Raw genomic sequence first — 27,999 nt, 5'->3', positions numbered from 1 at the left:
TCACCTCAGAGCCAAATCCCTTGGTGTTCCCAGCTCTCCTCAGCGCCTCCGTCTCAGCCCGGCGAGCACCAAGACAGCGGGGGGTGGGGGGGGGGGAGCCCAATTTCGGGGAACCTCGAGGCGGGGGGTGGGGGAGGAGGAAGTCCCGGTCGGGGCGCTGAGGGCAGGGGGTGCCGCTGTCAGGGGCAGGGACGCCGCAGGGGTGGGGGGACCGGGGAGGTCTCAGGACAGGAAGGGATCAGCTCGTGCAAGGGCTGCGGGCGCCGGCGGCGGGAAGCTGCCGGCCGGGGGGCTCCGGGCGGGGGGCTCTCCGGGTGCACTTTGCACAGGGCCACCCCCGCCCCCCTTCAGCACTTTGGGGTCACAGGGAAGGGACCGACCCCCCACCGACCAATCAGCTGCCTCACAGGGGACTGAGCCCGGAGCCGTAAACCAGGTCTGAGGTGGGTGGGGGCGGGGGGGCTCGGTTGGTTGGTTGGTTTCTTCTCTCCGCCTTCTCCCCGCTCCCCCACCCCCCCTCCTCTGCCGTAAAGCCACATGCGCGTTCGCGACAGTTGGGAGAGGCGTGCCGTTCTGCCTCAGGACTCGTCTCCGATTGGCTCTGCGCCCCGCTCCCCTCGCCGCTTCTCCGCTCCCTTCCAGACTCCGCCCCTTGCGAGAGGACTCGGGGAAGTTGCTAAGCGACGACAGCCGGAGGAAGCGGTCTCTGCGCATGCGGTGGGCGGAGACTGGGGAGGCGCACGGATGGCCCCGAACTACGGTGCCCCGGTGGGAGCGGCGCGCTGACTGCTCCGGGATCCATGGTCTTCTTGGACTCAGAGCCTCAAAGCGGGGCGGCTTCTACCGGACTCCCGGGCAGGTTAAAAACGGGTGACGTGTTGGAAAGAGGGGGCGACGCCAGCTAGCGGGGAAGGCTCGGCCGGAGGCTGTGAGGCTGCCGGAAGAAGAAGGGGAGGGAGAAAGCGGGGAGCAGCCCCAGCGGCGGCTGAGGCCCCTCAGCCTGGCCACGCTTCCATGCTGGGATGACGGCTTCTTCCCTTCGACGCCACGGAGGCTCGGAGGAGCGACCCCGACCTTTTCCAGCCCAAGCTCCGCACGTGCCTTTCGAGAAGTCTAAGGGTCCGCACTAAAGAGTGAGTTCTTCCGGGGTCAGAGGTTGGCACCGGTCAACTCCTGTCCCAAGCCGCCGCCTCCAGCGTGCCCAGAAAAGTCGGGACATGTAGACCAGATGTTTACAAAATAGAGATGAGCTTAGTTCATCCCCTTCATAGCTTTTCTGTCGATCTCAACCAACGTTGCCATTATTAATTTACGTGTTTTGTTCCTTTACGTTCACGAGACTTAGTCGGAATAATTAATGGGCCGCTGGAATTTTTGAAAAACTAACAAGTTTATTTTAAGGACTGAATACTATTTATTTAATTTTTAAGGTATCAGTGTTACTTGGATTCTTCATTTGGCAACAACTACATTCACCACCTAAAGATGTACCAAATTGCCATCATTCTCATGCTATCATTTTGCTTAGGGAATATTTTCAAATGAAGGAAATTTGGAAAACTAAGCCTCATTGTGTTGTGAGGATTTCTATGACCTCTGTGTTAATAACTTTTGAGCGCAGACCAGCTGATCACAAATTTGTGAAGTCCGAAATAGTGAAATTTTATGCTCTTCTAAATAATTTAAAATGCGTTCTAAAATGTTCTATCATGTGAAGGATACAATCATGTCTTAAGGAAGAGTAGGCTTCCCCTTTCTTCTCTCCCGTCCCCAAATTTGCCAGATTCCTAGTTATTCTACTTTCTGTAGAATTAAAGAGTTGGATTAGATTACCTTTAAGGGCCCTTCAGGTTCTCACTCTTGTGATCCTGCGACTGCTTAGAGGCTCGATTCATAGCCTCTAACAAGATAAATTTCTTAAAAGAACAAACATAGACATCCAAGTATAACATTCTTATTTTTAGAAAAAGCTTAATTAAACTGGATACAGTTCAACATTTCAGTCAGGCAGCATGTATTAATTACCCACTCTTTGCCAGGTACTAAATTTTGGGGATCTAAACAAAAGCAAAAAACCAATACTTTCTCTCAAGGACCTTAATCTCATTTTATGAATTCTGCAAAACTGGTTTGTCTCAATTTTTTACCATTTCATAAAAATTTGAACCTTACACTTTTTAGAATAGGTTAGCTAGAGATTTGGGAGTGTAAAATTGTTAAGACTGGTGAAAGACTGGTTTTCAACTCACATATTCTGAAACCCTTCAATTCAACAAATATTTATAAGCACCTATTATGTATAATAGGCAGCCTATAGAGTGCTGGGTCTATAGTTAGGAAGACTTAACATGACTTAATATTCTTGCTTTGATTTGGGTTTTTTTTGCAAGGCAGTGGGGCTATGACTTGCCCAAGGTCACACAGCTAGGTAATTACTAAATGTCTGAGGCCAAATTTGAACTCAGGTCCTCCTGACTTCAGGGCTGGTGCTCTATCCACTGCACCACCTAGGTGCCCCTAAGACTTAATTTTCTTGATCCAAATCCAGCCTCAGATACTTACTATGTGACTCTGGATAAGTCATTTAACCCTGTTTGCCTCGGTTTCTCAGATATAAAAATAAACTGGAAAAGAAAATGGCAAACTAATCCAGTATTTTTGCCAAGAAAACCCCATATTGGATCATGAAAAGCAAGACACAGCTGAAAATTTGCTGAATGACAACATTGTAAAGACCCCCCCCCATTCCATCCGTAATAACTACATTATTTTAGGAGAGGTAATTGTTAGTCCTCAAATGCAGTGCCTGCAAAGTTCAGGCCACAATAGATTTTGCTAAGGTAAAAAGGCCATGAGTAATGGGCTTGGACCCTAAATGTCTGTTCTCCAAAGTCCACTACTTTTTAACTAAAAATGGCATTGCCTATTCAGCAGATGTCATAGCTTTTATGTAAGAAGAAATATACCTGGAGAAAAAAAGATTTACCCAAGAGTAGGACCTGAATTTGAATGTTTGAGTGTTCCTATCCCGTGGTCATTCCATTTTACTCTAATACCTCCAAATACAAATATATCAAATCTAATTTTAAAATAAAAAAACTTCCTGAGGCTTTCTAAAACAATGCTTTCAACATATTCCAACATTTTAAAAAAATAAAGTATTTCTCCTCAGTGTAACTATTTTAAAGGGAACAGTCCTTTTGGGGGGGCATATTTATTAAAATCATATTTTGTAGTCATAACTTGTATGTACAATGTAGTCATGTTCAATATTATTATAATAAATTCTTAGTTTTAAAGCAATCCTTTCCTACCCAAAGTAGAGTAAAAAAAGTAACAGTAAAGCCACAAAATATTTTCTTTATAAATAATTTGATGATATAAAAGGGTTCTTAAAAGTTATGCTCCCTTTTATACCTAGCCTTTAATATATAGTCTGTTGAATTAATTATGTAAAGTTTATACATTTAGATGACTCAATACGTCCTTGGTGATTTTTTATATTACACTATTAATTTCCACAGGCAGAATATTTCAAAATTAATGTGTCTTAAGAAACAACAATGGTAGCAAAACTAATTGTTTTATTACTGGAATGGAATACAAAGAGATGATCTACTACAAACCATTTATATCCAAAGTGGGATTACTATGAACCAGAAAAGGTAAGTAACTTTCCCCAGTTGCTGAACTAGTTATTAATCTTCAGTTTTTCTGATTCTCTAATGCCTTTTTTACTACTATATACTGTTTCTTTTGCTCCTTACTTTGAAGTTAATGTGGTCTTCAAAGAAATTGGATTGTCATCTTTAATATAACCACAGATTACCTATCCTATTAGTCCAGAATTAAATTTTAAAAGTACAGATCATCAAAATTTAATTTTCTTTATTATTTAACAATGATTTTTTTTTTTTTAAAAACCTACTAGGTGGTACAACAGATAAAGAGTGGTAGTCCTGGAGTCAGGAAGACTCCAAATCCAGCCTCAAGACACTTAATTGCTATGTGACCCTGGGCAAATCACTTATCCCTGTTTATTTCAGTTCCTTATCTATTAAATAAACTGGAGAAGAAAATCCAAAAACCACTCCAATAACTTTGCCAAGTATACTGCAAATGAAGTCACAAAGAATTTGTGAAACCACTAAACAATATGCAAAATACCTCTCTGCCTCACCTCCCTAACCCTTTGTTTTGGTATATTGTAAATTTGATAAACTCTCCATACCTTTGATTTTTTCTTAAAGAAATATTTATAACTGCAGAATGGTTTTTAACCAATGATCATTTTAATATTTTATCTCCCATTCAGTTAGGCAAATATAAAGTTTGAATGCAAATAGTCATTGAACATATTCACAAAGTAATTGAGAGAATAAATTTTATGAGACTTGTACTTTGAATTTACTTCTTGAATGAAAAAAAAGATTTTTTAACCTAAGATAGTATTTTTAGTTTTGTTATTAATATATGTTAACAATGAATAAACACCCCCTGAAACAGAAAACTACTGAGTAGTTTGTTAAATTTTGATGTCTCTGAATCATCTCTTGTTTCATCAAGAATGCAGAGGTCTGATGAAAAAGCAAGAAATCCATTTTTGTAGTTAGGTAAGGTAGAATAATGTAACGACTACAATATATTGCCCCAGATTATTTACCTTGTATTTTGTTGTTGTTCAATCCTTGTGTTCAACTCTTTGTGACCCTTTCTGAGATTTTCTTGGCAAAGATACTGGAATGATTTGCCATTTTCTTCTCCAGTGATTTAGGCAAATTGAAATTAAGTGATTTGCCCATGGTCACACAGGTAGTGAATATCTGAGGCTGGATATGAACTTAGATCTTCCTGACCATAAGCTGTGCAATCTTATGCTTTGAGCCTAAGCTAGGCAATCTTATCCTTTGAGCCATCTTTGAGCCATGTCTTCATTACATTGCCCCAGATTATTTACCACGTATACATGTTCATTTTAAAATAATATTTCCTCTACAATTTTTTTATGTTTTATCTAAATGTTTGATATTTTTGGGGAAGGGAAAGAGGGCTTTAAAGTGATTAACAAGTCCTCCATTTAATATTTCATTGCCACATAACCAGAAGTTAAATTTTTAATTCAGGGGACTTTTTTTCTTACATCGATTAAACAATTTTGTCTTTAAAAAATCATTTAGCAAAATGCAATTTAGCCAATGTCCAACATGATAACTACTTGAAGAAGAAATTCCAATAAAATCTCTCAAAATGTGAATATTTAAAATTTGTTTAGAATGATAGCATTTTGTTATTCATACAAAAGTAATTTCTAGTATTCTGACTTATAATGATATTCATCTAATTCGCTAAGAACAAAATCATTTTATACTTTGTTAAAAAAAGTTTCTTGAATTGTATGAAACAATCACATAAATTTGGAACTGTGTTATAAAGAAAATGCTTCTCTGCACAAATTCTTAGTTTGTAACCATTGAGTAGAGTTTAAGATTTAAGAAATTTTTCTTCTTTATCTTAAGCTTTTTACCTTCCATGTTGACTTTTTCCTCATCTTCATGCATATCTTGGACACATCTTGTTCTCTCTTCATATTACTTCATCAAACCCTTGAAACCATATGTAGGGGGGGGTGTTGCAAGGCAATGGGGTTAAGTGACTTGCCCAAGGTCACACAACTAGATAATTATTAAGTGTCTGAGGCCAGATTTGAACTCAGGTTGTCCTGACTCCAGGGCCGGTGTTCTATCTGCCATATTTTTTAAAAAACGTAAAGGAAATCCAACAGCACATAACTGCATGGTGCAGCAAAACAAATTTCTACTTTGTCTGGGACTGTATCTTTTTTCCTGCATTTTAAGTTCCTTCATGTCTGTCAGAGTTGAGTGGGGTGTTTCATCTTCATTCTTTTGTACATGTGATTTATCATTGCATTGATAAAAGTTCTGAAGTCTTTCAAAATTTTTTTCTCTATGATGTTATTGTATAAATTGTTTTTCTGTACACTGTGTTCTATCTCAATTAACAAAAGTCTCTCCAGATTCCTCTAAAACAGTACATTTCATTATTTCTTATGGCATAATAATTCCCTGTTACATTTATGTTCCACAATTTGTTTAGGATAGTTCTTTAGCTTCCATTTTTGAGCTAGCATGAAAAAATTTATGTTGAATAATTTTTAAACTTACCTTTGCTTTTTCTTTTTCCTAAGAATAGAAAGATCCCTCTTCCCTACCTGTCCTAATTTTAATGTAACTTACACTTAAATCTCCCATCCTTCCCCAAGATTTCCAGATTTTTTTCAGCAAATTAATACTTCATTTATTCACCATTAAAGGATTTAAAAATTTTGTCTTGAAATGCATACTTGTATCTCTTATTTTATTTCTATGTCTGCTTATGACATTTTTGATTAAAAAAAAACTGGAATACAACTGTTCATTAATAGAGATAATACTTTATTGTGGGATCATGCACTGAAAGGGAACATTGAGATCATCTAGTTGAACCTCTTCATTTTACAGATGAGGGAACTGAGGCCCAGAGAGGTTTAATAACCTGGCCAAAGTCACATAGATAGCATATGACTGAGGCTAAATTTATATTCGTGTTTTCTTACTTGTGATCTCATATTTCTTTCCCTTCATTGCCCAGTTATCAGATTTTATTTTTCCTAATTGGCATCAGTAATTTCTTTTTATTTCTGAAGCCATCAGCAAACAAAATTATTAGGCATATCAGAACGGAACCAGATATTTTGTTTGACTAAATATAAGAGATAGATTACTTGTAGCCCATTGTTTGATACTTTTGGAATTACAATGATGTGACAATGTTCTTCCCAGTGAACAAATTGTACTTTTAAGAAATCTGCCCTATTTAGATATCTTTTCTGTTTTCTTTTCCCTGAGGAAAACACATTTTTATACCTATTTAGAAGTTTTGTTAAATAATAAAATCTTAATTAACTTAAATTTTTATTGAAATGCAGACACGAAATAACATAGTGTTCTAGATCAGCATAGTTGAAAGTATCCTACTTAATGAATAAAATTTAAGTTCTTGGTCACATGCATCCATTGATGTATTTTGCATTTTATAAAAAACTTGTGAGGTAGTTCTGCTTTGTAAATTGAACAGAAGTTTCTAAAACAGAAACTTTGAAAACCCTCAGAATAAAACTTCAGTTAATTGACTTAAAAAATCTTAGGGCTAAAGAACAATAGTAATTGTTCTTTCCAACTTCTTCATTTATAAGTAAAGACTTCAGGGCTAAGTGAAGGGGAGAAAAAAGAATTATGGATAATTAATGAACCTATTTGCTTTATTATCAAGTGAATTCAGGAAAGGCCATCAGCACATTGGGAGGAGCCCTCAATAGTGAATATATTGGAGAACAGGAACAGTCCAGATGGGTAGATATGGATGAGTAGTAATTTGTATTATTGGAGGTAATAAATCAATGAGATCATAGAACTCTTGGGATACCTACCTCTTAGAATTGAGAATCAGATGCATGTTTACTTTGTAAACTTTAAAGTGCTATAGAAATGTAAGTTATACAGGATTTTATAAATGTTTTTTAGCATGTTATTTTTTATTTTGCAAGGCAATGGGTTTAAGTGGCTTGCCCAAGGCCACACAGCTGTGTAATTATTAAGTGTCTGAGGTCAGATTTGAACTCATGTACTCCTGACTCCAGGGCCAGTGCTCTATTCATTGCGCCACCTAACCACTCCAGCATATTGTTATTATATTGATCTTAGGTCATTAACAAAACGTAGATTTGGAGTAGACTTTGTTATCTAATCATACTTCCTCCATGCCCCTCCACTTTTTGTCTTGCCTCTTCCCTTCAATTGACTTCTTAACAATCCTAAGAAGTTATTTATAACCTATGCTTCAGTACCTTCAGTGGTGGGAAGCAAATGCTCAATAAATTAACTGACCTAGCTAGATCATTTTTGATCTTTTTTATCAGTCAGTATTTTTGATATCTTTTGTTTTTTATCTGTAGATTTGATAAACTGGCTTTCCATGGCCTTACCCAAATTGCTGATTAAAATGTTGAATAAGTCAGATCCAAGGATCACAGTAAGAACTAGAATTATAAAAGATAAGCTGTTGCTAAGAGTGCACAATACAGTATACCTGAGCATTTGCAGGGGTTAAGGGTGCAGGATCCCCGTGAAAGTGAAAAATTGTTAGTAACTCTAGGCCTACTCCCAAACCTTTATTTTTAATAATTCTGATCATATTTATTTACACTCAAAACAAGTAAAGCAACATATTGCACCCATAAAAAAGTTACAGTTTCTATGCAAAAGAGATTAGTATTTCACACACTAGGTGGATTCTTTGCAGCTGCCCCATAACTGCAGCAACTACTTCATAGATTTTCTTTTACAGAAAGCATGATGTACTAAGATGCAATGGTCTCTGCTGGAGAAAAATCACATGACTCAGCCTGGGAGGTTTAGAGAGAAAGTATTTCCCAAAAAAAGGGCTTAGCCTATATTTCTTTAGCATACTAAAACTTTTATAATACATTTTTGTATGTGTATTTATGATAGTAAATTTATGCATTTATGGCTGAGTAAGTTGCTTAGTGTTTTTTTAACATATATGTATTTGTTGTCTGTGATTTTCTGCCATATTTTATGCAGATTCTACCAATCTCCAAAAATTCCCCCTTTAATTATTTATGGCCAACCCACATGTAAACAAAACTATAAATATTAAGGGATGATTATACTGAATCTAATTTAAGAATCTTATGTTAGTTAGTCCAGTTAATACCTCAGCAGAAATTTCCATCTATAATATCCTTGACATCTAGCCTGAAGACAGCTAGTGATGAAGAATTCTGTTTGGGAGGGAGGGTATAATGAGAAATCCTTTTAAATATTACTTTTTATCTATGCCTAAAAAGGCACTAGTATATAACAGATAAAGAACAAGCCTTCAAAGTCAGGAAGACACAGATTCAAGTCTTTTTTTGTTACATACTATGTATTCAATCATAGGCAAATCACTTAACCGCTTGGTATACCATGCAATTTTTGAAAACCTGATTAGGTAAGTTAAATTACATTAATATGGAGAAAAATTCCATAGAGAGAATTGGCTACATTGGTGACATCACAGGTTCACTTTGAACGCTAAGGGAAAAAAAATCTATTTTCTATGGCATATGAGTATTTTGCATTAAAGTAATGGCTTAGGTTCTATTTCAGTAAAGTCCTAAAGCCTATAGTAGATAATACAAAGCTATTTTTGTTTTCAAAAGCTGAGAACATATGCATACCATCATTAGAAATCTAGCCTGAAATGAATCACAATTCTTTGGATATGATTATCCAACCACTTTTGAAACCATTTAATTATATTAAATTAATATGCTACATTTCTTTTGTCCATAAAGAATTATGAAATATCAGATGTCTTGCTAAAATTGTTATACTGTGTTCATCCTCAACTCCCCACCATCCCATTTCTAATCACTTGTCTAGTCTTGTTTCAAACTCCATCATCTAGTTCTACTTAAAACAACCACCTTACTTTAGGTCTCATTACCACTTCGTTAGTCCTCGCTCTAGTCTATCCACATTGCTAACAAAGTGATTTTCCTTAAGTATAGATCTGACTGTGTTGCTCCCCTATGCAATAAGCTTCATTTGGCTCCCCGAAGTCCTTCACATAATCTGGTTCCAACCTATCCTTCCTGCCTCATAAATTACCCCCTCTCTTAATATCTTTCAGATTAACCTGCTTTCTCTCTGTTACAAAAACTATTGTAAATGTAGAATCAGACAGGACTTGGCTGGAGATTCAGTTGAATGATTTAATGGATATGCAGGAGAGAGAGAGAGAGAGAGAGATAAGATGGAGCAGTAACATCATGGGTGAGAACTTGCATGACTAGGAAATGATTTAGAGGTTCTTTTGGAACTCTAGGATATCATTTGTCCACGTCACAAATTTGAAATTAATTTCAAATGACTAGAAGTAGTATTATATTATATCTTCCGAGGCTTTAATTAATGCTCTTAACTTTGTTCTTTTTAAAGTGAAGTTTCTTCTTGATGGAAAAGATGAAAGTAGAGGTAATCAAACTCATTTTGTAACATGTCATTTTTTCCTAAGTAATTCCCAGATTTGAATATCTGGGTTTGGTCTAGTGTATATTTGAAGAGACTGAGTTCCATTACCTGTTAGATTTTTTTTTTATATTTAATATTTATTTATTCTCATTTTGTACAAATTTTTTTATACATTAATAAAATATTCTTGTTTAAGAGTAAACAAAATACTCTCTCTCCCCCAAAAAAAAATATAGACTCGCTTGAGCAATAAAGTAAAGGGGAGAGGAAAAAAATTAAAATTAAAACAAAATAATAGGGGCAGCTAGGTGGAGCAGTGAATAAAGCACCGGCCCTGGAGTCAGGAGTACCTGGGTTCAAATCTGGTCTCAGACACTTAATAATTTCCTAGCTGTGTGGCCTTGGGCAAGCCACTTGACCCCATTTGCCTTGCAAAAACTAAAAAAAAAAAATAATAATAATAATAATAGTAAGAAGGTATGGCCAGGTAGCACAGTGGATGGAGCACCAGCCCTGGAGCCATAGCACCCAAGCCTACATCCGGCCCCATAACACCCAACAATCACCCAGCCATGTGACATGCAAGCCACCCCAACCCCACTGCCCTGTAAAAACCAAAAAAAAGAAGAAAAAGACCCAAAATAAAATAAAATAGTAATAATAGTAGGGGTGACTGGGTGGTGGACAGAGCATTGGCCCTTGAGCCAGGAGCACCTGAGTCCAAATCCAGCCTCAGACACCCAACCATCCCTGCTATGTGGCCCCAGGCAGGCCATCCAGCACCATTTGCCCTGCACCCCCCAAAATAACAATAATAATAATAATGATAATAAATGTGCTTGTCTTTGTTCCAACACCAACAACTCTGTCACAGGTGGATCACATTTTTTATGATAAGTCCATCACAAAAGTTACTTCCATATTTTTCTACCCTTGCCATTGCTGATCGCAACTCCCTCCTTTCGTATTTCTCCACTTTCATATACTATATTTTCTCTCTCCTTTCACTCTGACTCTGCTGTAGGGTAGCTGAGTAGCACAGAAGACAGATCCCTGGCCCTGGGGCCAAGAGGCCCCAAGCCCCCATACCACCCATTAGGCCCAGCATCCACCTGGCCCTATGGTCCTGGACAGGCCATCCAATCCCAGCCCCTTGCAAGAAGTAAAAAAGAAAATGTGTTATATCTGACCATTTTCCCGCCATGGTCCATCCTCTCCTTCATTCACATCCCCACCCCTTCCCCTGTCCCACCCTTCTTGCCCCAGATACCTATACCCCATTGATTATATATGCTGTTTCCTAACCACCTCTGATGAGAGTGAAAATTCCCTCATTCCTCCCTCACCTCCCCCCTTCCATATCATTGCAATAGCTCATTGTAATAAAGAAAAATCTGATTATATGAAATATCTTGGCCCACTCCTCCTCTCCTTTTTCTCCCTTTACATTTCTCTTTTTTTGTATTGACTCCATTTTTACACCATATTTTATCTTCAAATTCAGCTTTCTCCTGTGCTTCAACCATAAAAGCTCCTTCTACCTGCTCTATTAACTGAGAAGGTTCATATGAGCATTATCAGTGTCATTTTTCTATGCAGGAATACATGCAATTCATCCTCATTCAGTCCCTCATATTTCTCCCCTCTCCTCCAATCTCCATGCTTCACCTGAGTCCTGTATTTGAAGATCAAACCTTCTATTCAGCTCTGGCCATTCCAACAGGAACATTTGAAATTCCCCTGGTTCATTGGAAGTCCATCTTTTTCCCTGGAAGAGGACATTCAGCCTTGCTGGGTAGTTCATTCTTGGCTGCATTCCAAGCCCTACGAACTTTTAATGTAGTTGTTGCTAAGTCCTGTGTGATCCTGACTGCAGCTCCACGATATTTGAACTGTGTCCTTCTGGCTGCTTGTAATATTTTCTCTTTTACTTGGGAGTTCTGGAACATGGCTATAATATTCCTAGGGGTTGGTTTTTTGGCATCTCTTTCTCTGGGGGATTGGTGGATTCTCTCCATTTCTATTTTGCCCTCTGCTTCTAAGATATCAGGGCAGTTTTCCTGTAGTAATTCTTTGAAAATGATGCCAAGGCTCTTTTCCTGATCATGACTTTCAGGTATTCCAATAATTTTTAAATTATATTTCCTAAATCTGTTTTCCCTATCAGTTGTTTTTTCAATGAGATGTTTCACATTTTCTTCTAATTTTTAATTTTTTTGGTTTTGAAGTATTGAGTCCTGATTTCTCGTAAATTCATCAATCTCCCTGAGTTCTATTTTTTGTTTGAAGGATTTATTTTCCTCGGAGTTTTCTAATCTCTTTTTCCATCTGGCCAATTTTGCTTTTTTAAAGCATTCTCCTCAATGACTTTTTGAACTGTTTTATCCATTTTACCTACGCTGGTTTTTAAGCATGCTATTTTCTTCAGCATTTTTTTGGATTTCTTTGACTAAGCTGCTGACTTCATTTTCATGTTTTTCCTGCATCTCTCTCATTTCATTTCCCAGTTTTTCTTCTAACTGCCTCATTTGATTTTCAAAGTCTTTTTTGAGTTCTGTCATAGCCTGAGCCCAATTTCTGTTCTTTAGATGCAGGAGTTTGGTGCTTCTTCATTTTCACACTTGAGTGTTTTGGTCCTTCTTGGGCTTATATGCAAAATATTTCCCAATGGTGTTCCTCTTTTTCTCTGCTTGCTCATTTTCCCAGCCTAAGCCTGTTTTTTTGGGTGTGCTTCCTGAGCTTTTGGGACACTCCCACAAGGATCTCAGTGTGTGAGGCTCTGTCCTCTTGGTCTGTGAATGACCATAAGCGCCCCACTCTGCCATGGGGCTGACGGGGGGGGGGGCTATACTGCGATCAGGGTCTGAATGTGTTCAGAGCTCCAGAGTCCTGTTCCAGGGACAGAGGACAGAGCTCTGCAGTCTCTCTTTTCACTCCCCTCCCTAGGGTCAATGGGCTCATGCCCTGGAGGCTCCTGCTTACTGGCTCCACCTGCTTCTCTGTTTCCTGGATCTGGCCTTGCTGCTTGCTGTGTGCTCTGAGGGCTGGGCTTCATGTGCAGGATCTGGCAGAGGTTCCCCCCCTTCCCCCAATTTGTGCCTGGTGCTCCCCAGGGCATAAGTCAGGAAACTCCCCCACTGCTGTGAGCCATGTCTCCTAGCACCCTGGGGCTGCTTCTGGGAGGCTGAAGTTATTTCCCTCTGGTGGGCCAACCCTCCAAACCCAGGGAACAGAGCCTTTCTGTTCTTTTCCAGGTTACATTGAGTAGGAGCACTGCCTCATTGGGTCCCTCTGTAGGTTCTGTCTCTCGAAAATTTAGTTAGTTTCAAAGATTTATGAGAAAGCGCCTAAGACATGATCCCTTCTTGTCACCATCTTGGTTCCGCCCTCCTCTACCTGTTCTCTTACTATCCATGTGAGTTAAACAAGTAATAACCTATTTGGGTCTTAGTTTCCTCCTTTGTAAAATGAGGAGATAAACTAAATGAAGTTCAAATCACTTCTAAATCTGATCTATTCTACACATAGAAAGAATTTTTTTTCTTTAACTTTTTTTTTGTATGCCCATTCTAAGCATTAACATCATGAGTTCCTTTTGGCTTTCTTTGTAATTATTCTTAACTCATGTTCTTTCACATTGTGTTCATGGTCTTCTGAAAAAGGATTTTATAAACTGATTTTTCTTCTTAAAAATGAATTGTACATTTCCAGAAGAGATTAAAGGTTCTGAATACTTTTTTTCTTTTCATTATTCTCTTAGTTCTTTTGTTTGTATTATTTAATGCAATGAGGTTAAGTGACTTGCCCAAGGTCACACAACTGGGGAGTTATTAAGTCTCTGAGGCCAGCTTTGAACTCAAGTCCTCCTGACTCCCGAACTGCTGCTCTATCCATTGCACCACCTAGCTTCCCCTCTTGGTTCTTTTTTCTAACACATACCTGCTGTCTCCTTTGCTGTCTTTTCTTGAGTAGGTAAAAATGGGTTTTGTCATGTACTTTCTTCTCTTTTTTGCACTGTCTTACCAGTTCCATTCATTCCTAATACTTTCTATGTGTGTAATTCCTAAATTTCCATCTCTATCCCTGATTTATTTTTCCAAGTCCAAAGCCCATATTTGTTCTTCAGGACATATTTATCTAGAACATCTAGCTCCTCACAGACCTTTTTTACAGGTCCAAAATTAAATTCCTTCTTGATTTTTCCTATAAATGGGACCGTCATTTATCCTATGTCTCCTATGTTCAAACTTTGTTATCTTTGACACTTCTCTCACCCCTTTCTTTCCCATCCAATTAGTTTTCAATAAAATCCAAATATTTATTAAGCACTGTTAAAAGCATTGTTTAGTGTCCTATAGAAACATCTCTTTCCTTCTCTCCTCCCCATAGCTACTGCTTTTTTCAAGGACTGGGACTAGCATCCTCTCTGCCTGCTATAATCTATCTTTTGTGTCTTATTATTCCATTGCTTAAAATCTTCTCCTATAGCATAAAAATTCAATCTTTTCTGCCTGGTTCTTGAAGGTTCTCAACAGTCTTTCTAGTCTTAGGTTATGCTCTTGAAGCAACTTGGTAATGCAGTGGAGAGGACTGCTGCATCTGGAGTCAGGATGCCCTGAGTTAAAGTTAGAGCTTTGCTTCTCACTAACAGTGTGAACCTGGGCAAGTCATTTCTACCTTTTTGCCTGGGTTTTGCTTTTGTAAAATGGACATAATAGCAACTACTTCCCAGGGTGAGTTCTGAGGATCAAATGAGGTAATATTTCTAAAAGTCCTTAGCATGGTGCTTGGTACATAATAGACAGTATATAAATGTTAATTCCTTCCCTACTTTCCTCCATGTGCTCTGTGCTGCAGCTAAACATACCCTGTACTTTTTTCCTATTGTTCCCTGTTCTGAGAACTGCCTTCTACCTTTTCAAGCTGATCTGTGACATCCTTTAAAGCAGTTAAATTCAAATAGAAATGAGGGGCATTAATCCAATCATAAGAATCCCAGTGAGCCACAAACTGCCTTAATTCTAAAATGTAATAATATCTTTAATTCAGAATATTTTTGTTTTGTTAAATATTTCCCAGTTAGATTTTAATTTGAGTTCATACAGAAGATGGGAGTGACACCTCTGCTTTAAAACATTTACATTCTTACACCTCCTTTTAAGACCAACTGAAATGCCACCTCAAAATTTAAAAGAAAAATAAAATCCTTCTACTTGAGAGTTGGAAGTTACCAACTGTAACTTATACTCCAAATTCCCACTATAAATTATGTGACAATGGTTATCTAGCTTCTTGAAGATATCCAATGAAGGGAATGTACCAAATGTTCAGACTGAATTCTTTCCTTGATCTTTCCTGGGCAGAAGTGACCTCTGTGCACTTGGACATTATGTAGCATTTAACTTAGTTCTTGCATATGCATTTATATGATTTATTTTGCCTTTGTATCATCTTGCAAGAATTGTTTTAACAAAACTCTTTATTTCTCCTGATGCCTAACAGAGTCTGATGCATGTAGTAAGTAGACAGATGATATTTGTGAAATCAAATCAACTATTTCAACCATAATTTTCATTTAAATTTGTTAATTTTATGGTTATTATAAACTTATTTGGATTGTTCCACTTATAAGTTAAAGAAGTCTGCTTTGAGCCATGTTACTATTGAAAAAATTTTATATGGTTTTTTAATTGCATAGCTTCAGTTTAAAAGTAAATTAAGTTATTAAAAAGAGTTGAATTTGTAGTAATAGAAATGATCATTGTAATGTTGTCATATTTGTTTTTATTTTAGGTATCTTTGAAGGAATAGTCTCCTGTTTAGGTTAAAGAAATTACAGCTGCTTCAAGAAACTTGAGATCAAATAACATCTTGGGGGGGAAAATGGAAGCTTCCTATCAAGTTTTAGAACAATTATATAAGAGGATACTTCTTGGAACTCCACTTGAAAATGACAGCCAAGAATATGCATTTTCTCTCAATCTGCCTTTTTCAACTGAAGATTTAACCACAGCAGATTTCCTGAAATGGCCATGTGTTCATCATGGTAACCAAGCTAGTTCTTTCAACATGGCCACTACTATAGCATCAACGAATTCGAAAATGAATTTTCAAGTTAGTAATCCCAGAGATATAATGCTACTTCAATTAACAGTCATCAAGATGATGATAACCAAAATACTATCTAAAAAAATGGAATTTAGTATAAAAAAGAAATACAATGATGTAATTGAAATTCTTTTAAAAGCATATGAATTGGAATCTAAATTAGTAAGTTTTTTTTTCCAATTTAAAAATAATAATGTCAAGGTTGGGCATTTAAAATTCAGATTTGTAAAATATTCATGAATATTTGTTTTTATGCAGATCAGTACATTCCACGGTTCTGATAAATTGTTGTCTCATATGGCTGCAAAGTGTCTTGCCTCATTATTATATTTACAACTAAGAGAAAAGGTGAGTATAGAAAATTGTTACCATTATATCTTTTATAAATAAGCTTATTTAAAATCATTCAAGTGATTGTTTTGAGACTTCTATGCAGTTTTGTTCTCTAAGCCCTTTGATTAGTACTATATTGTGCCAAATATCCTAATAATATAAACATGAGAGTAAAAAAACTAGAATTCAGGAACTCTTGAATAAATCATTATCATAAAGTTTACTATAGATATGTAAATTAATATAAATTTTTGAAAGTATCCTTTAACATAATAAACTCTATATACATGCATACACATTATACTCAAATAAGTTCAGCTTCATTTCCTCTTTTATATTTTAGTTTCTACTTCCCAAATAAACCAAATAGCAATGTGACTTTTTTGACTTGAATAATATTAGGATATGTAATTTTATACATTCTCTTCATCTTTCTTTTTTCATAGAATTCTAAAATTGTTGGTGAGAATATCATTTAGTATAAATATTTTAATAGAGAATTTGATTATGTAAAACTAATAAGCTTTTTTCACATATAAAACCAATGCAGCTAAAGTTAGAATGATAACTGTAAGGGGGAAAATCTTTGAGAAATTAAGAGATGAAATGTTTAACAAGAAAAAAAGCTTTGCAGAAGATTTCTCTGATAAGGGTAAAATTTCACATATATATATTTGAAACTAATTTAAATTTAAAAGAATAAAGTCATTCTCCAATTGATAGTCAAATGATATGAACAGGCAGTCTTCTAAAAAAATAAAAATCTATCATTATCCATATAAAATGCTAATTAGAAAAATTCAAATTAGAACAACTCTGGAATTTTATCTTACATTCATCCCATTGGCAAAAATGATAGAAGAGGAAAATGATAAATGGAGGGATTCTAGAAGAACAGTTAAATTAATACTATGTTGGTGAAAAAGTGAATTGATATAGTCAATCTGAAAAGCAATTTGGAATTATTCCCCCAAAATACTCCGTGTACTATTTGACCTATTCATACCACTACTGGGCCTACATCCCAGAGGGATGAAAGAAAAAAAGAAAAGGGATCCCATCTGTATGAACAAAAATATTCATAAATGCTATTTCTGGTGGCAAAGAACTGGAAACTAAGCAGATGCCTATCAAGTGAAGAAGTGGTTGAACAACTTCTAGTATAGCAAAAGATGCAACTTGTCAAAAGGGAAACTTAGGAAGATTTGTTTGAACTGATGTAAGCAAAACTCAGGGAACAATTTATATAATAACAATGATTTTTAATTTATTTTTTATTTAATAGTGTTTTTAAAATATTTTTCCCCAATTACATATTATGAAAACTTTTTGCATTTGCTTTTACAAGATTTTACATTCCAAATTTTTCCCTTTATTACCTCTTCTAAAAATGGTAGGTAGTTTGATATAGTTTACACTTTTGCTATCATGTAAAATATATTTCCATATTAACCTAATTATGGAAGAACAAACAGATCAAAAGGAAAAGCTATACTTGAGTAAAGATAAAGTAATTGAAAAAAATATGCTTCAATCATCATTCAGCTCATCCATCAGATCTTTTATCTGGATACAGATCAATTTTTCCTTCATGAGTCCTTGGTACTTGAACAATGATACTTTAAAGGTAAACAACTTGGTGGCCAAACACAATTCCAGAGGTTTTTATGATAATGTTATTTTAAAGTGTGCCCCTACCTCCAGAGGGAAGTGTGAAGTATTTAATTTAGAATGAGATATATTTGGTTATGGCCCAATGTGAAAGTTTATTTACTCTGACTGCATTTTAAAACTATTTTCCAATGGCAGGAGAAGGAGAGAAAGAATAAATTTTTGTTGATGAAAAATATGTTAAATTTTAAAATCTTTATATAGAATTAAATTTGTATCATGAAAATAACTATTTGTGGTAAGAATTTAAAACATACCTAATTTCTCTTTTCCTTTTCTCTTATAGGCTATAGTAAATAAAACATGGACTGCTTTTTGTTTAAAAACTCTTTCCAACAACCATGAAAGTAATACAGTCTCATATTGTCTCTGGACTCTTACTGCCGTAATAAAAGAAATTTTGAAGGCTACATGTTTACAGAAAGCAGGTGCCAATTCTTTGACATAATTAAGCATCATTATCTCTGCAAGAAGTTTATGCTTACAATATAGCCTGGATTCTATTTCATAACTGCCCATCTGTTTCTCAAATAAGAGAGACAAACTTTCTCCACACTACTCTTGAAATTCCTAGGATATTAGACTAATTTTTGAAATAGAAATTGAAGTGTTATGTAACCCTATGAGTTTTAGATAACATTTTAAATTTAGAGCTAGAAAAGACTTATCTAATCCTGCCACCTCATTCTGTAATGGAAGAACCCAAGACCCAAAGGACGTTAAATAAGTTGTCCATGTCATACAGATAATAATGGTCAAAAGCAGAATTTAAATCTAAAATCTAAGTCCCCTGACAACTAGGTCAGTGTTTTTTCTCCTTCAACAAAACTTTCACGTTCAAGTTCAACCCTTTCTTCCTTTTATAAGTTCTTACTTTAAGTGTACTTTATACTTAATTTTTATCTTATTCTACTTTATGCTATTTTTCTATTAAGTGGATTTCCATATAAAACTTTTAAGGACTTCATAGATGCTTTTATCTTAGAAATTGTTGACTATTTTGTTTTTCTTATGATGTTTGTTATGACAAATATGGAATCTCTTAAAATTTTGTTTAAAAATGTTGAAATGTATGTTTAATTTTGCTTTAATCACATAGGTATCTTTGTCCCATTCTGTTTCAGAATTATTGAAGCAGTTTTTGACATCCTTTGATTTTCTTTTTGAAGTCTTTTATGATTCAGCTTTCTCTCAGCAACTTGAAAACTACCAAGATATGTCACTAAATACTAAAATTGCAAATTTTTTTATTTGTTTTTTTGAATTACTTGAAATTCTTATAGCCTCCCGAATTCACTTGAAGTTATATCTCACTTGCCAGAGGATTTTCTATTTGAAAATATTTTGTACTTTGGACATTATTACCTGGCCTATTCACTCTTTAGTCAAAAAGAAGTTCATCATCCTTATGAAAAGATGTCTACTACATAAAGTAGGTGAGGATGTCCTAAATACTTCACTTCCCACTTCAATTGAACAAGATCCTTATTTAGATATGGATCTGTTAACTTTGGGTAATGCTTTTTTGCAAGCTGTGAATTTGGGATGGTTGAAGAAATTATCAATTAGTGGAAAACCCAGCCACTTTGGAGGCAGTGAAGTTCAAGCTGGAAGTAAAAGTCTTGTCCCTGACTTCGTGATTCTCAGAGCATCAAGTTTGGTTTTGCTGAAATCCTTAGAAATCAAGGTGAATAATTGTGCGTCAGCAAATGAAGTAAAAGGTAATTTGCCACTTTGCCCCCTACCAACTCCAAGAAAAGTGATACTAGATCTTATCAACTATTTTAAAGGTTAAGCTTTAGGAAATCTTAATTTTTCATATATAGATTAAATATATATAATTTTGCATATCTAAATTAGCACATTTGTATGTACATAAGTTTATATAATTGGTTGTTTTCATTTAATTATAAATGAGCATATTCTGTAGCTACTATCTTAAAGACTAAATTTATCTGTGGAAAAAAAAATGACCATAAAATTAATTCATCAACAAGTGTAATTTTATACCACCCTATATAAAAGAATAACACATTCCAACATAGCATGTTATAACATAAAACTTAGAAATGGACCTGACCAATAAGGTATTTTTTTTAAGTAATTAAAGAATGAAAACTTCAGTTATTCAAGATCTCTTGGGGATTCATTCACAAAGAGAATTTTTAGTTGAGTTGACTAGCTAGAATTTGCTGCATTTTGATAACCTATGAAATGAAGACCATTTAAAATCTGACATTTCAGTTTAATTGTGAAAAAGATTCCATGGTTTAACTTGAGAGAAACCTTAGAATATGAGCTTTACCTGAAGAGAATATTAATTCCATGGTAAAATTTCACACCAGAATGTAATTTATAACAAATTAAAAGTCTTACAAATTTATCGTGTTATTTCTACTCTTTCATTCTTAAAGTATTTCTATTTCATATGCAGTTATGAGTTAGAACACTAGATGGCATATGCTATGTAATTTTACAGTTTCTAAGTGCAATTAAAAAAAAAAATCACCGAGGTGTAATGTTTGAAGTTACAGTGCTAGTTTATTAGCACATTTGGTTCGTTAAAAAAAAGAGTTTTTAAAAAGGTACCCATTTTTCTATTGTAATGAGGCTTCAACTATTTCTATCGTATATTTAATTGATAAATAGTAATAATTTACATGATTCATATTTCTGCTTTAGAACTTGTTATAATTATGTTTATATATTCTACTCACCAATTTAAATTTAACAAAAATTAACTTAAAAAACTATATTTGTCCAGTTTCCTATAGCAAACTCGCTTAGCAAAACGTTGTGAGTTATATTTGAATGAATAACTTTGTTTTGTATCGACCATTTAAAATTTAGTTTTGTCTTCTTGAAATACTTTGAGATGTTTTTTGTACTTATATTATTGACAGTATTGTCTTTTTGTTAGAGTTTTAAATTAAGAAACTTCAATAGTTTGTATTTTAATTATATTATTTTGGGGTTTTTTTTAAAGCTGAAGTACAAAAATTCATGTCTGAGTTATTGAACTTCTTAAAACAGCAGCTTCCATCCATCCTGAAATTGCATCATCACTGTGAATGGCTCTCTAAAATCTTTATAGAACAAGATGATGACATGCTAGAGGCTACAAAAGCATCATTAAGCATTTATCTAAAGCTTACTAGGTTGGTATAATGTTGATTAGTTAATCCACTAAAAATATTTAAAAGTAATTATTATTATATTAATAAATCTTAGGAAAATGAGAATATTTTAAAGGTTACTTTTTAATGTATTTATTACTTTTTTTTTTAACCTGAAACAAATTCTATAACTTTGGTTTCCTAAGTGTTTATTTCTACTTTCTTATTCATACAAATTAACAGGTTGCTTTTCAGTCCTCACAATGAAAACTTGTCCAACTGAGGCAGCTTTATAAGTAGCAAAGCACAAAGGAGTATTGAACTAGGCGTCAAGATGCCTAGGTTCTAGTTCTGGTTCTTCCAAGTTACTATGTGACCTAAGTCTAATAATTTATCTTCTCTCGACTTTAGTATTCATTTGTAAAGTGGAGAAATTACACTAAATGCTCAAGGGTTTCTTCTGGTTTTAAAATTCCATTATTCTTTTCATTAATAAGAAATACTACTTGCTTTAAAAATTATCTTCAACTTTATAGATGTGAGTATGCACTTGCAAGTAATCAAATCATCCTTCAATTTTCTTTTGCAATTGAGTTTGGGATGATGTCTTCATAAAGTGAATATTTATAATTGATTATGAAGTTACAACTAACCTCTTATACTAGTTCTGCTAGTAAATCAAAAAGTATTTTCTTTATTTCCATTAGTTTTTATGGATAGTGAAAAAAAATTATTAATGATCTTAAGTGAAGTGTTTTGCTGCCAGTATTTACTTGTATTATGACAATGCTGACAGCATCTATTGAGATCAAATTTTTAAAAGGATTTTAATCAAGAAATCTCTTTGATTTGAGTTAGGTTTTTAAAAGCTAGACTGGAAATCCAGTTTGAAAATGTATACAATTTTTAAAACTTATCTTAGTTACCTTAAAATTAGTTTCTTATTCCCTTACAATGAAGGGGATATTTCCAAATTGAATTTTATTTTGCATTAATTTGAATTTTTCATATGCAATAGTTATCCAGTGAGCTTTAGATGTTCAGTTTGTCATGCAATCACACTGCAATTTATTCATTATCTTGCTTTTTTTTTTCATTCTGATTGTCATTTTGAATCAGATTATTAAGTATATTGGAAAAGGATTTTTTAAGCATTTGCTTTGAAAATAATATTTAATCTGCATTGTATAACTATATTCATTTACAGAGCATGTAATGAAGTTGCTAAGGGCATGATTCAAGAAAAAGAAACTTGGGACCATCAAACACATGAAAATGGCTTTAATCCTCACTGTATTTTCTTGTTTCTCTTAAAAAATATTGAGTTTGATGCAACAGTTCTCCTTGACTTTTTAATTTCATCAGAAACCTGCTTTCTCGAATACTTTGTTAGGTATTTAAAACTGCTCCAAGGAGAGAGCAGCAATTTTTCAAATGTTTGTAAGTTACTCGATACAGCAGGATTAAGAGATGGAGTGCATATTTCTAGAATTGTCCCTTCTCGTGTTGAAGAAAGAAGCAACAATCAAGCTACTCACCAGCCTCTTTTTTGTGGTACAACTTATTATGCTCTTTTACCCATGGCTTCTGATTCTACTACTTCTGGAACAAATATGGAACAGAAAGACAACCATACTCTGAAGTTGAAGCAACCCAATTTACTGATGCACACTGATAATACATCTTCACTAGGAGCCTCTCAAAGCCTGGTTGATTATGACATCTCAGAAGATTCTGAAGAAGAGTCACTAGAAGAAGAATGTTTATCAAACATTAAACAGACACCTTTAAACCATCAAATCAATACAAAGATAAAGGAAATTGTCAGTGTGACCAGAGAAAAGAACCAGTGTTACCTAGAATCTACTGCCAGGCTTATAGATTCAAAAAAATCTACTTTTTCATCTTTTGGTTGTGAAGTTGCCCTAAATAGTATTGCCTCTCAGACTGTAATATCTTGTAAAACATTTAAATGCTTAAAAGAACTAGAAAAGGCTATTTCCCGTTTACATAAGAGACATCTCTTTCCATATAATCCTTCAGCTTTATTGAAATTGTTAAAAAAAATTGATGTAATAAATAAGAATATGAACTTGTTATAAAGACTGCATTTCCAACTAGCTTCTTACCTCCTGATTTTTTAGCCCTTTTTGAGAAGTCTAGCCCCTTTGATTCCGCCTTGGTGTTGCCACTTCCCTGCTCATACTGAATCTCATGATTATTATTTCCATTGCTTTTACTCACAGACACCCTGGACTGTGTTAGCTTCTCTTGCCCTTCTGCCTTCTTGTTCACCTCCTACTTTAGGCTGTTGAGTATTGCTAGAGAAAGTTACAAAATGGTATTGGTGTATTTTAAAAAAAATTACAGCTATCTAATCTCAAGCCTTCAATTTGGCTTACACATCATTATGTTCATTTTTAGCTGGCTTGCTATCACTTTGCTCACAGCAATTATTATAAATTTATTTTCATCTTTCCCCTTTCTTACACACCATAGATGATCTTTTTACTTTAATTTCACAACAGACATTCCACTTGACATGAGTGCCCCCAACTTCCAACCTTCTTGACTCAAAAGTTTTTTTGTCTTTTCTTCCCCTTTTCAAAGAAAAAAATAAAGTTAACTGGTCTATGGTATCCTTTATCTCATTCTTTTTCACCTTTTCCAGGTGTTTGCTTCATTGATTTATTTTTCTAGATTTTGTATTTGATTCTGTAGGTGATAGGGAGTTACGTATTCAGATTTGTATTTTAAATTCTTTTTTTTCAAATTTTATTTTAGGCATTGGGGTTAAGTAACTTACCCAAGGTCACACAGCTAGGCCATTATTAAGTGTCTGAGGTCAGATTTGAACTCAGGTCCTCCTGACTCCAGGGCTGGTGCTCTATCCACTGCACTGCCTAACTACCCCATAAGATTTGTGCTTTAGGAAGATCTACTGAGTGAAAGGTGGACTGGAGTGGGTTGAAAATTAAAGAAGGGGGACTGTTGCTTTAATCCAAGTATGAGGTCATGAAGGCTTATACTAGGGAAGTAACTGGAAGAAGAGAAGGGATTACATAAAAGATGTTTTAAAGGTAAGGTTAACATGACTAGATTGCAGATTGGATTTGAGAGATAAAACTGTAAGTTGAGCATGACACTTAGGTTGAGATATTGACTGACTGGAAGGCTGGTAATACCCTCAACAGTAATCAGAAAACTTGGAAGAGGGAAAGGCTGAAGATAATTAAGTTTTGGACATGTTGATTTTAAATTAGATTATTGAGGTACTGGACATGAAGATGAGAAATCAGGGAATCTGAGAATCATTAGCATAGAGTTTATTATTAAATCCACAGAAACTGATGAGACAACCAGAAGTAGAGAAGAGGGCTCAGGATTGAACTCTGGGACACCTACCATTAGTGGCTGTGACCTTGACAAAGATCCAGTAAAAGAGAGAGCAATAGGTAGAATGTAAATTGGGATGTAGTAGAGTAAAATAAAAAAACCTAGAGAGAAGGAAAAGGGAGTGGTCAAGAGATTAGAAAGGATAATTAAGAGAAAAGGCCATTAAATTTGACAATTGCACTGTCATTTGTAACCTTGGAGAGCAATTTGAAGTGGTTTGCTGGTAAATGTTAACAAGTAGCTCTCATAAAAAAAGTTCTCAGAATATTCTTTTAATTTTCATTTGCATTAACCTTTACCCTATCACTTTCTTATGTAATAAAACAAGTCCTGATTAGTAATTTCTTAATTTCTGAGGTAATGCTCACACTGAAAGTTAAATAATTGGCAAGTAGGTATGAACTGGCTCTTGTCTTCCCCTAGCCATTTCAGTTGAGTGCTAAGATTTCTAGACTGGTGAAAGTTAAAAGAAAAAGGAAGGGAGGTAGAATCATGGAGATGGGGGCCAGCTTGGTGGTACATTGGATAAAGCACCAGTCCTGGAGTCAGGAGGACCTGAATTCAAATCCGACCTCAGACACTTAATTGTCTAGCTGTGTGACCTTAGGCAAGTCACTTAACCCCATTGCCTTAAAGAATTTTTTTTAAAAAGACTCATGGAGATAACTACTTTGTAGGCAGTAGTGCTCCAGAGGGAATACTAAAGGGAGCAATCATTTTTTCCTCCTTCCCTTTGCCAGTAGGCCAGGCCAGAAGACTGATAGCAGGAATTAAGATGGAATGCATGCAGACAAGAAGAAACAAAACTTATCCTGAAGGTGAGGAAAAGGCCCAGCAAGGAGATTAGAATGGTAATTATTCTTACTCTATAGTCTGGAAGTCAAGAGAGGAGACTGGATTTCAAGAGAATAGCTGGTGTTTCCTTTCCCAGTGCTAATGTTCCCTTGTAAATCATTGTTAATCATTGCATCTATCATACTCTTAAATATTATAAAATTGTTTTCCTTTACAGTGTTATTGTTATTGTATAAATTAGTCTCCAGATTCTATTCATTTCACTTTGCTTCATTTCAAACAACCAAGTTGCTCTAAAATTATCCCTTATTATAATTTTTCCAAGTTTACCCAAATGATGGGCATCATGGTTTCCGGTTCTTTACTACCGCACAAAAAGCTATTACATGAGTCCCTTTCTTTTTTAATCCTGTGGAGGTACAGGCCTAGCAGTAGAAAAACTGAGTCAGAGTATATGCATACTTTATTGTCTATTTGGGGTAGTTCCAAATTGCTTTTTCAGAATGACTAAACCAATTCAGTTTCACCTACAATAAAGACATTAAAATGTTTGTTCTAGAAACCTTTCCATTTTTGTCATCTTTACCAATCTAGATGGATTTAATATGATAGCAGCTATATTTGATATGATAAAATCATGCCTTCATTTTATGTTACAGACAATACATTGAAAGTTAGAAACTCGGGCAGCTAGGTGGCGTAGTGGATAAAGCACCGGCCCTGGAGTCAGGAGTACCTGGGTTCGAGTGCAGTCTCAGACACTTAATAATTACCTAGCTGTGTGGCCTTGGGCAAGCCACTTAACCCCGTTTTCCTTGCAAAAAAACAAAAAAAAAGTTAGAAACGCAAGACTGAAAACATTGGTTCTAGCTCCTTATTTGTTATTTTGCCTTTATTTGTGAAAAGAATTCACCTTAACTGCATTAAATACTGAAGAAATAGAGTCAAAATAGACCAAGGATTGATTTTATACTGATGAAAAGTAGAATCATAATATCAGTGGTTTGTTATCTTTATATATTTAGCTCTTATGATTTACACCCTCCCATGTTTTTGAAATAGTTTTATCAGTATTAATAATCATTTACAATTTCATATAAATTTGTCACTTCATTAACATTTTTTTTTCAGTTCTATTGGTAGCATTCCACTTTCTCTGAGGATAGCTGAACACAAAATTCTCTAAATTCCAAATGAATTTTATCTTATTTGCTTAAGAATGATCCAGGATACGAATTTTTCTTTTTCAAAATCTAAAAAATATTTCTTTTGTTTTTTTTTCTTTAAATAGAACGTCCTAATATTTGTGAAGAACATAGACTAAAGCATTAAGAGGAGTGTCAATGCTTATCATTCCTTTTGTTGCTATGTTATTTCATGGAAAAGTTTAGGCATCCATACAACTAAGTTTGAGAGAACAGTCTGACTAATGATTGAAGGCTGTGGAATTTTAAAACAAGTCTACATTGAAAATAAAAATAGTTTATAGAAGTGGTGATACAGAACAGATTAAGATAATTATAATATTTGTGCTTCTTAGGTACTTGAAGTTTTCTACTTTCATTCTCATTTTTCATTTGAAAGATAATGTGAATCCTTTACCACATTATTACATAGACATGCTTTTAAGATGATACAATAAATTATGAAGGCAGAAATATTTTTCTAAGCCCATTCTTTTTTATTATTGTAATTTAAAACTAAAATTTCTCTAATTACATATTGGTGTGCTTTCCCCCAATTTAAGAAAATGTAGTTTCCTAATATAAACCTGAATTCTAATTTTGACTTTTTCATGAAATTGTGATACTTAGGTATTTTTTTTCCCATTTGTATTTGAGGATAAAATGTTTCCTCTCCTTTTATTAATAGTAGAGAAATTTTAAAAACTAAGACATTTTGGTATTTTAGGAGTTTTTAGCAGGATAGTCTTTTATTAGACTAGTTAATGAATTATAACCTTTAAAATATTCATAACTTAATATTTAAATGTATGCATAGAAGTAAAGATAACTTGTGGGTTTAAAAATATTGACAATAGTTTATTCTCCCATATTTTAATGGGTGGTTTTTATTATAAATCCTTGAAACTAGAACAGCATTTGGGAGTAATCAGGTTTTATAAATTGAATCTGACTCTGGAAGCTTTTGTCAGTATTTTAAAACATTCGAAGGTCTTAATGTTGATATTTGGGTTATATGGGTACTGTGATGTTTGATAAAAGGTTGAATGGGGTAGAATGCTAGACTTGAAGTCAGGAAGACCTGAGTTCAGGACCCATCTTCAGCATATATTGGCTGTGACCCAGGCATGTTATTTAACTCTCAGTGCTCTAGGCAATATGTTGTAGAGAAGGTGCTTAAAGACATTAATTAGTAGAAGTTTCCTCTTTTGGTAGTTCTTTACAAATGAAATCATAGCTTCCAACCTTCTTTGTATCCCTGACATAAACCACAAATTTCATAAAGGAACCATTCACTCA

At 34.9% G+C, this 27,999-nt stretch overlaps 2 protein-coding genes across 12 annotated transcripts in view; one reads left to right on the top strand and one right to left on the bottom strand.

Annotated features, from left to right (window-relative positions):
• Positions 1-1,115, bottom strand: part of ASB7 (ankyrin repeat and SOCS box containing 7) — a 43,248-nt gene extending 42,133 nt beyond the window's left edge. For 2 of the 6 annotated variants that reach the window (XR_012478000.1, XM_074234229.1), the window contains exon 1: positions 5-1,115. The gene's annotated coding sequence lies outside the window, so the exon portion shown is untranslated. The remainder of the gene's footprint in view (positions 1-4) is intronic. The other 4 variants (XR_012478001.1, XR_012478002.1, XM_074234227.1 and 1 more) reach the window with 2 other exon arrangements.
• On the top strand, positions 272-27,196 carry LINS1 (lines homolog 1). Of its 6 annotated transcripts, XM_074234223.1 has the most exons (9): positions 673-1,133; positions 3,525-3,665; positions 15,891-16,367; positions 16,464-16,553; positions 18,496-18,637; positions 19,334-19,645; positions 19,742-19,930; positions 21,196-21,367; positions 22,533-27,196. In XM_074234223.1, exons 3-9 carry the CDS (start codon positions 15,981-15,983, stop codon positions 23,425-23,427), a joined length of 2,187 nt encoding a protein of 728 aa, XP_074090324.1. In that variant the 5' UTR covers positions 673-1,133; positions 3,525-3,665; positions 15,891-15,980; the 3' UTR covers positions 23,428-27,196. The 6 variants fall into 6 exon arrangements, with proteins under 6 accessions (XP_074090323.1, XP_074090324.1, XP_074090326.1 ...); XM_074234222.1 differs by lacking the exon at positions 673-1,133 and adding an exon at positions 272-443 and having other exon boundaries at positions 19,334-19,930; positions 22,533-27,192; XM_074234225.1 differs by having other exon boundaries at positions 19,493-19,930.
• The last annotated feature ends 803 nt before the right edge of the window (positions 27,197-27,999 follow it).

The sequence above is a fragment of the Macrotis lagotis genome, chromosome 4, assembly GCF_037893015.1.
Source record: "Macrotis lagotis isolate mMagLag1 chromosome 4, bilby.v1.9.chrom.fasta, whole genome shotgun sequence".
NCBI classification, from domain to species: Eukaryota; Metazoa; Chordata; class Mammalia; order Peramelemorphia; family Peramelidae; genus Macrotis; species Macrotis lagotis.
Note: the sequence above shows the minus strand (reverse complement) of the source record. Positions and strands in the feature narration are given on the sequence as shown.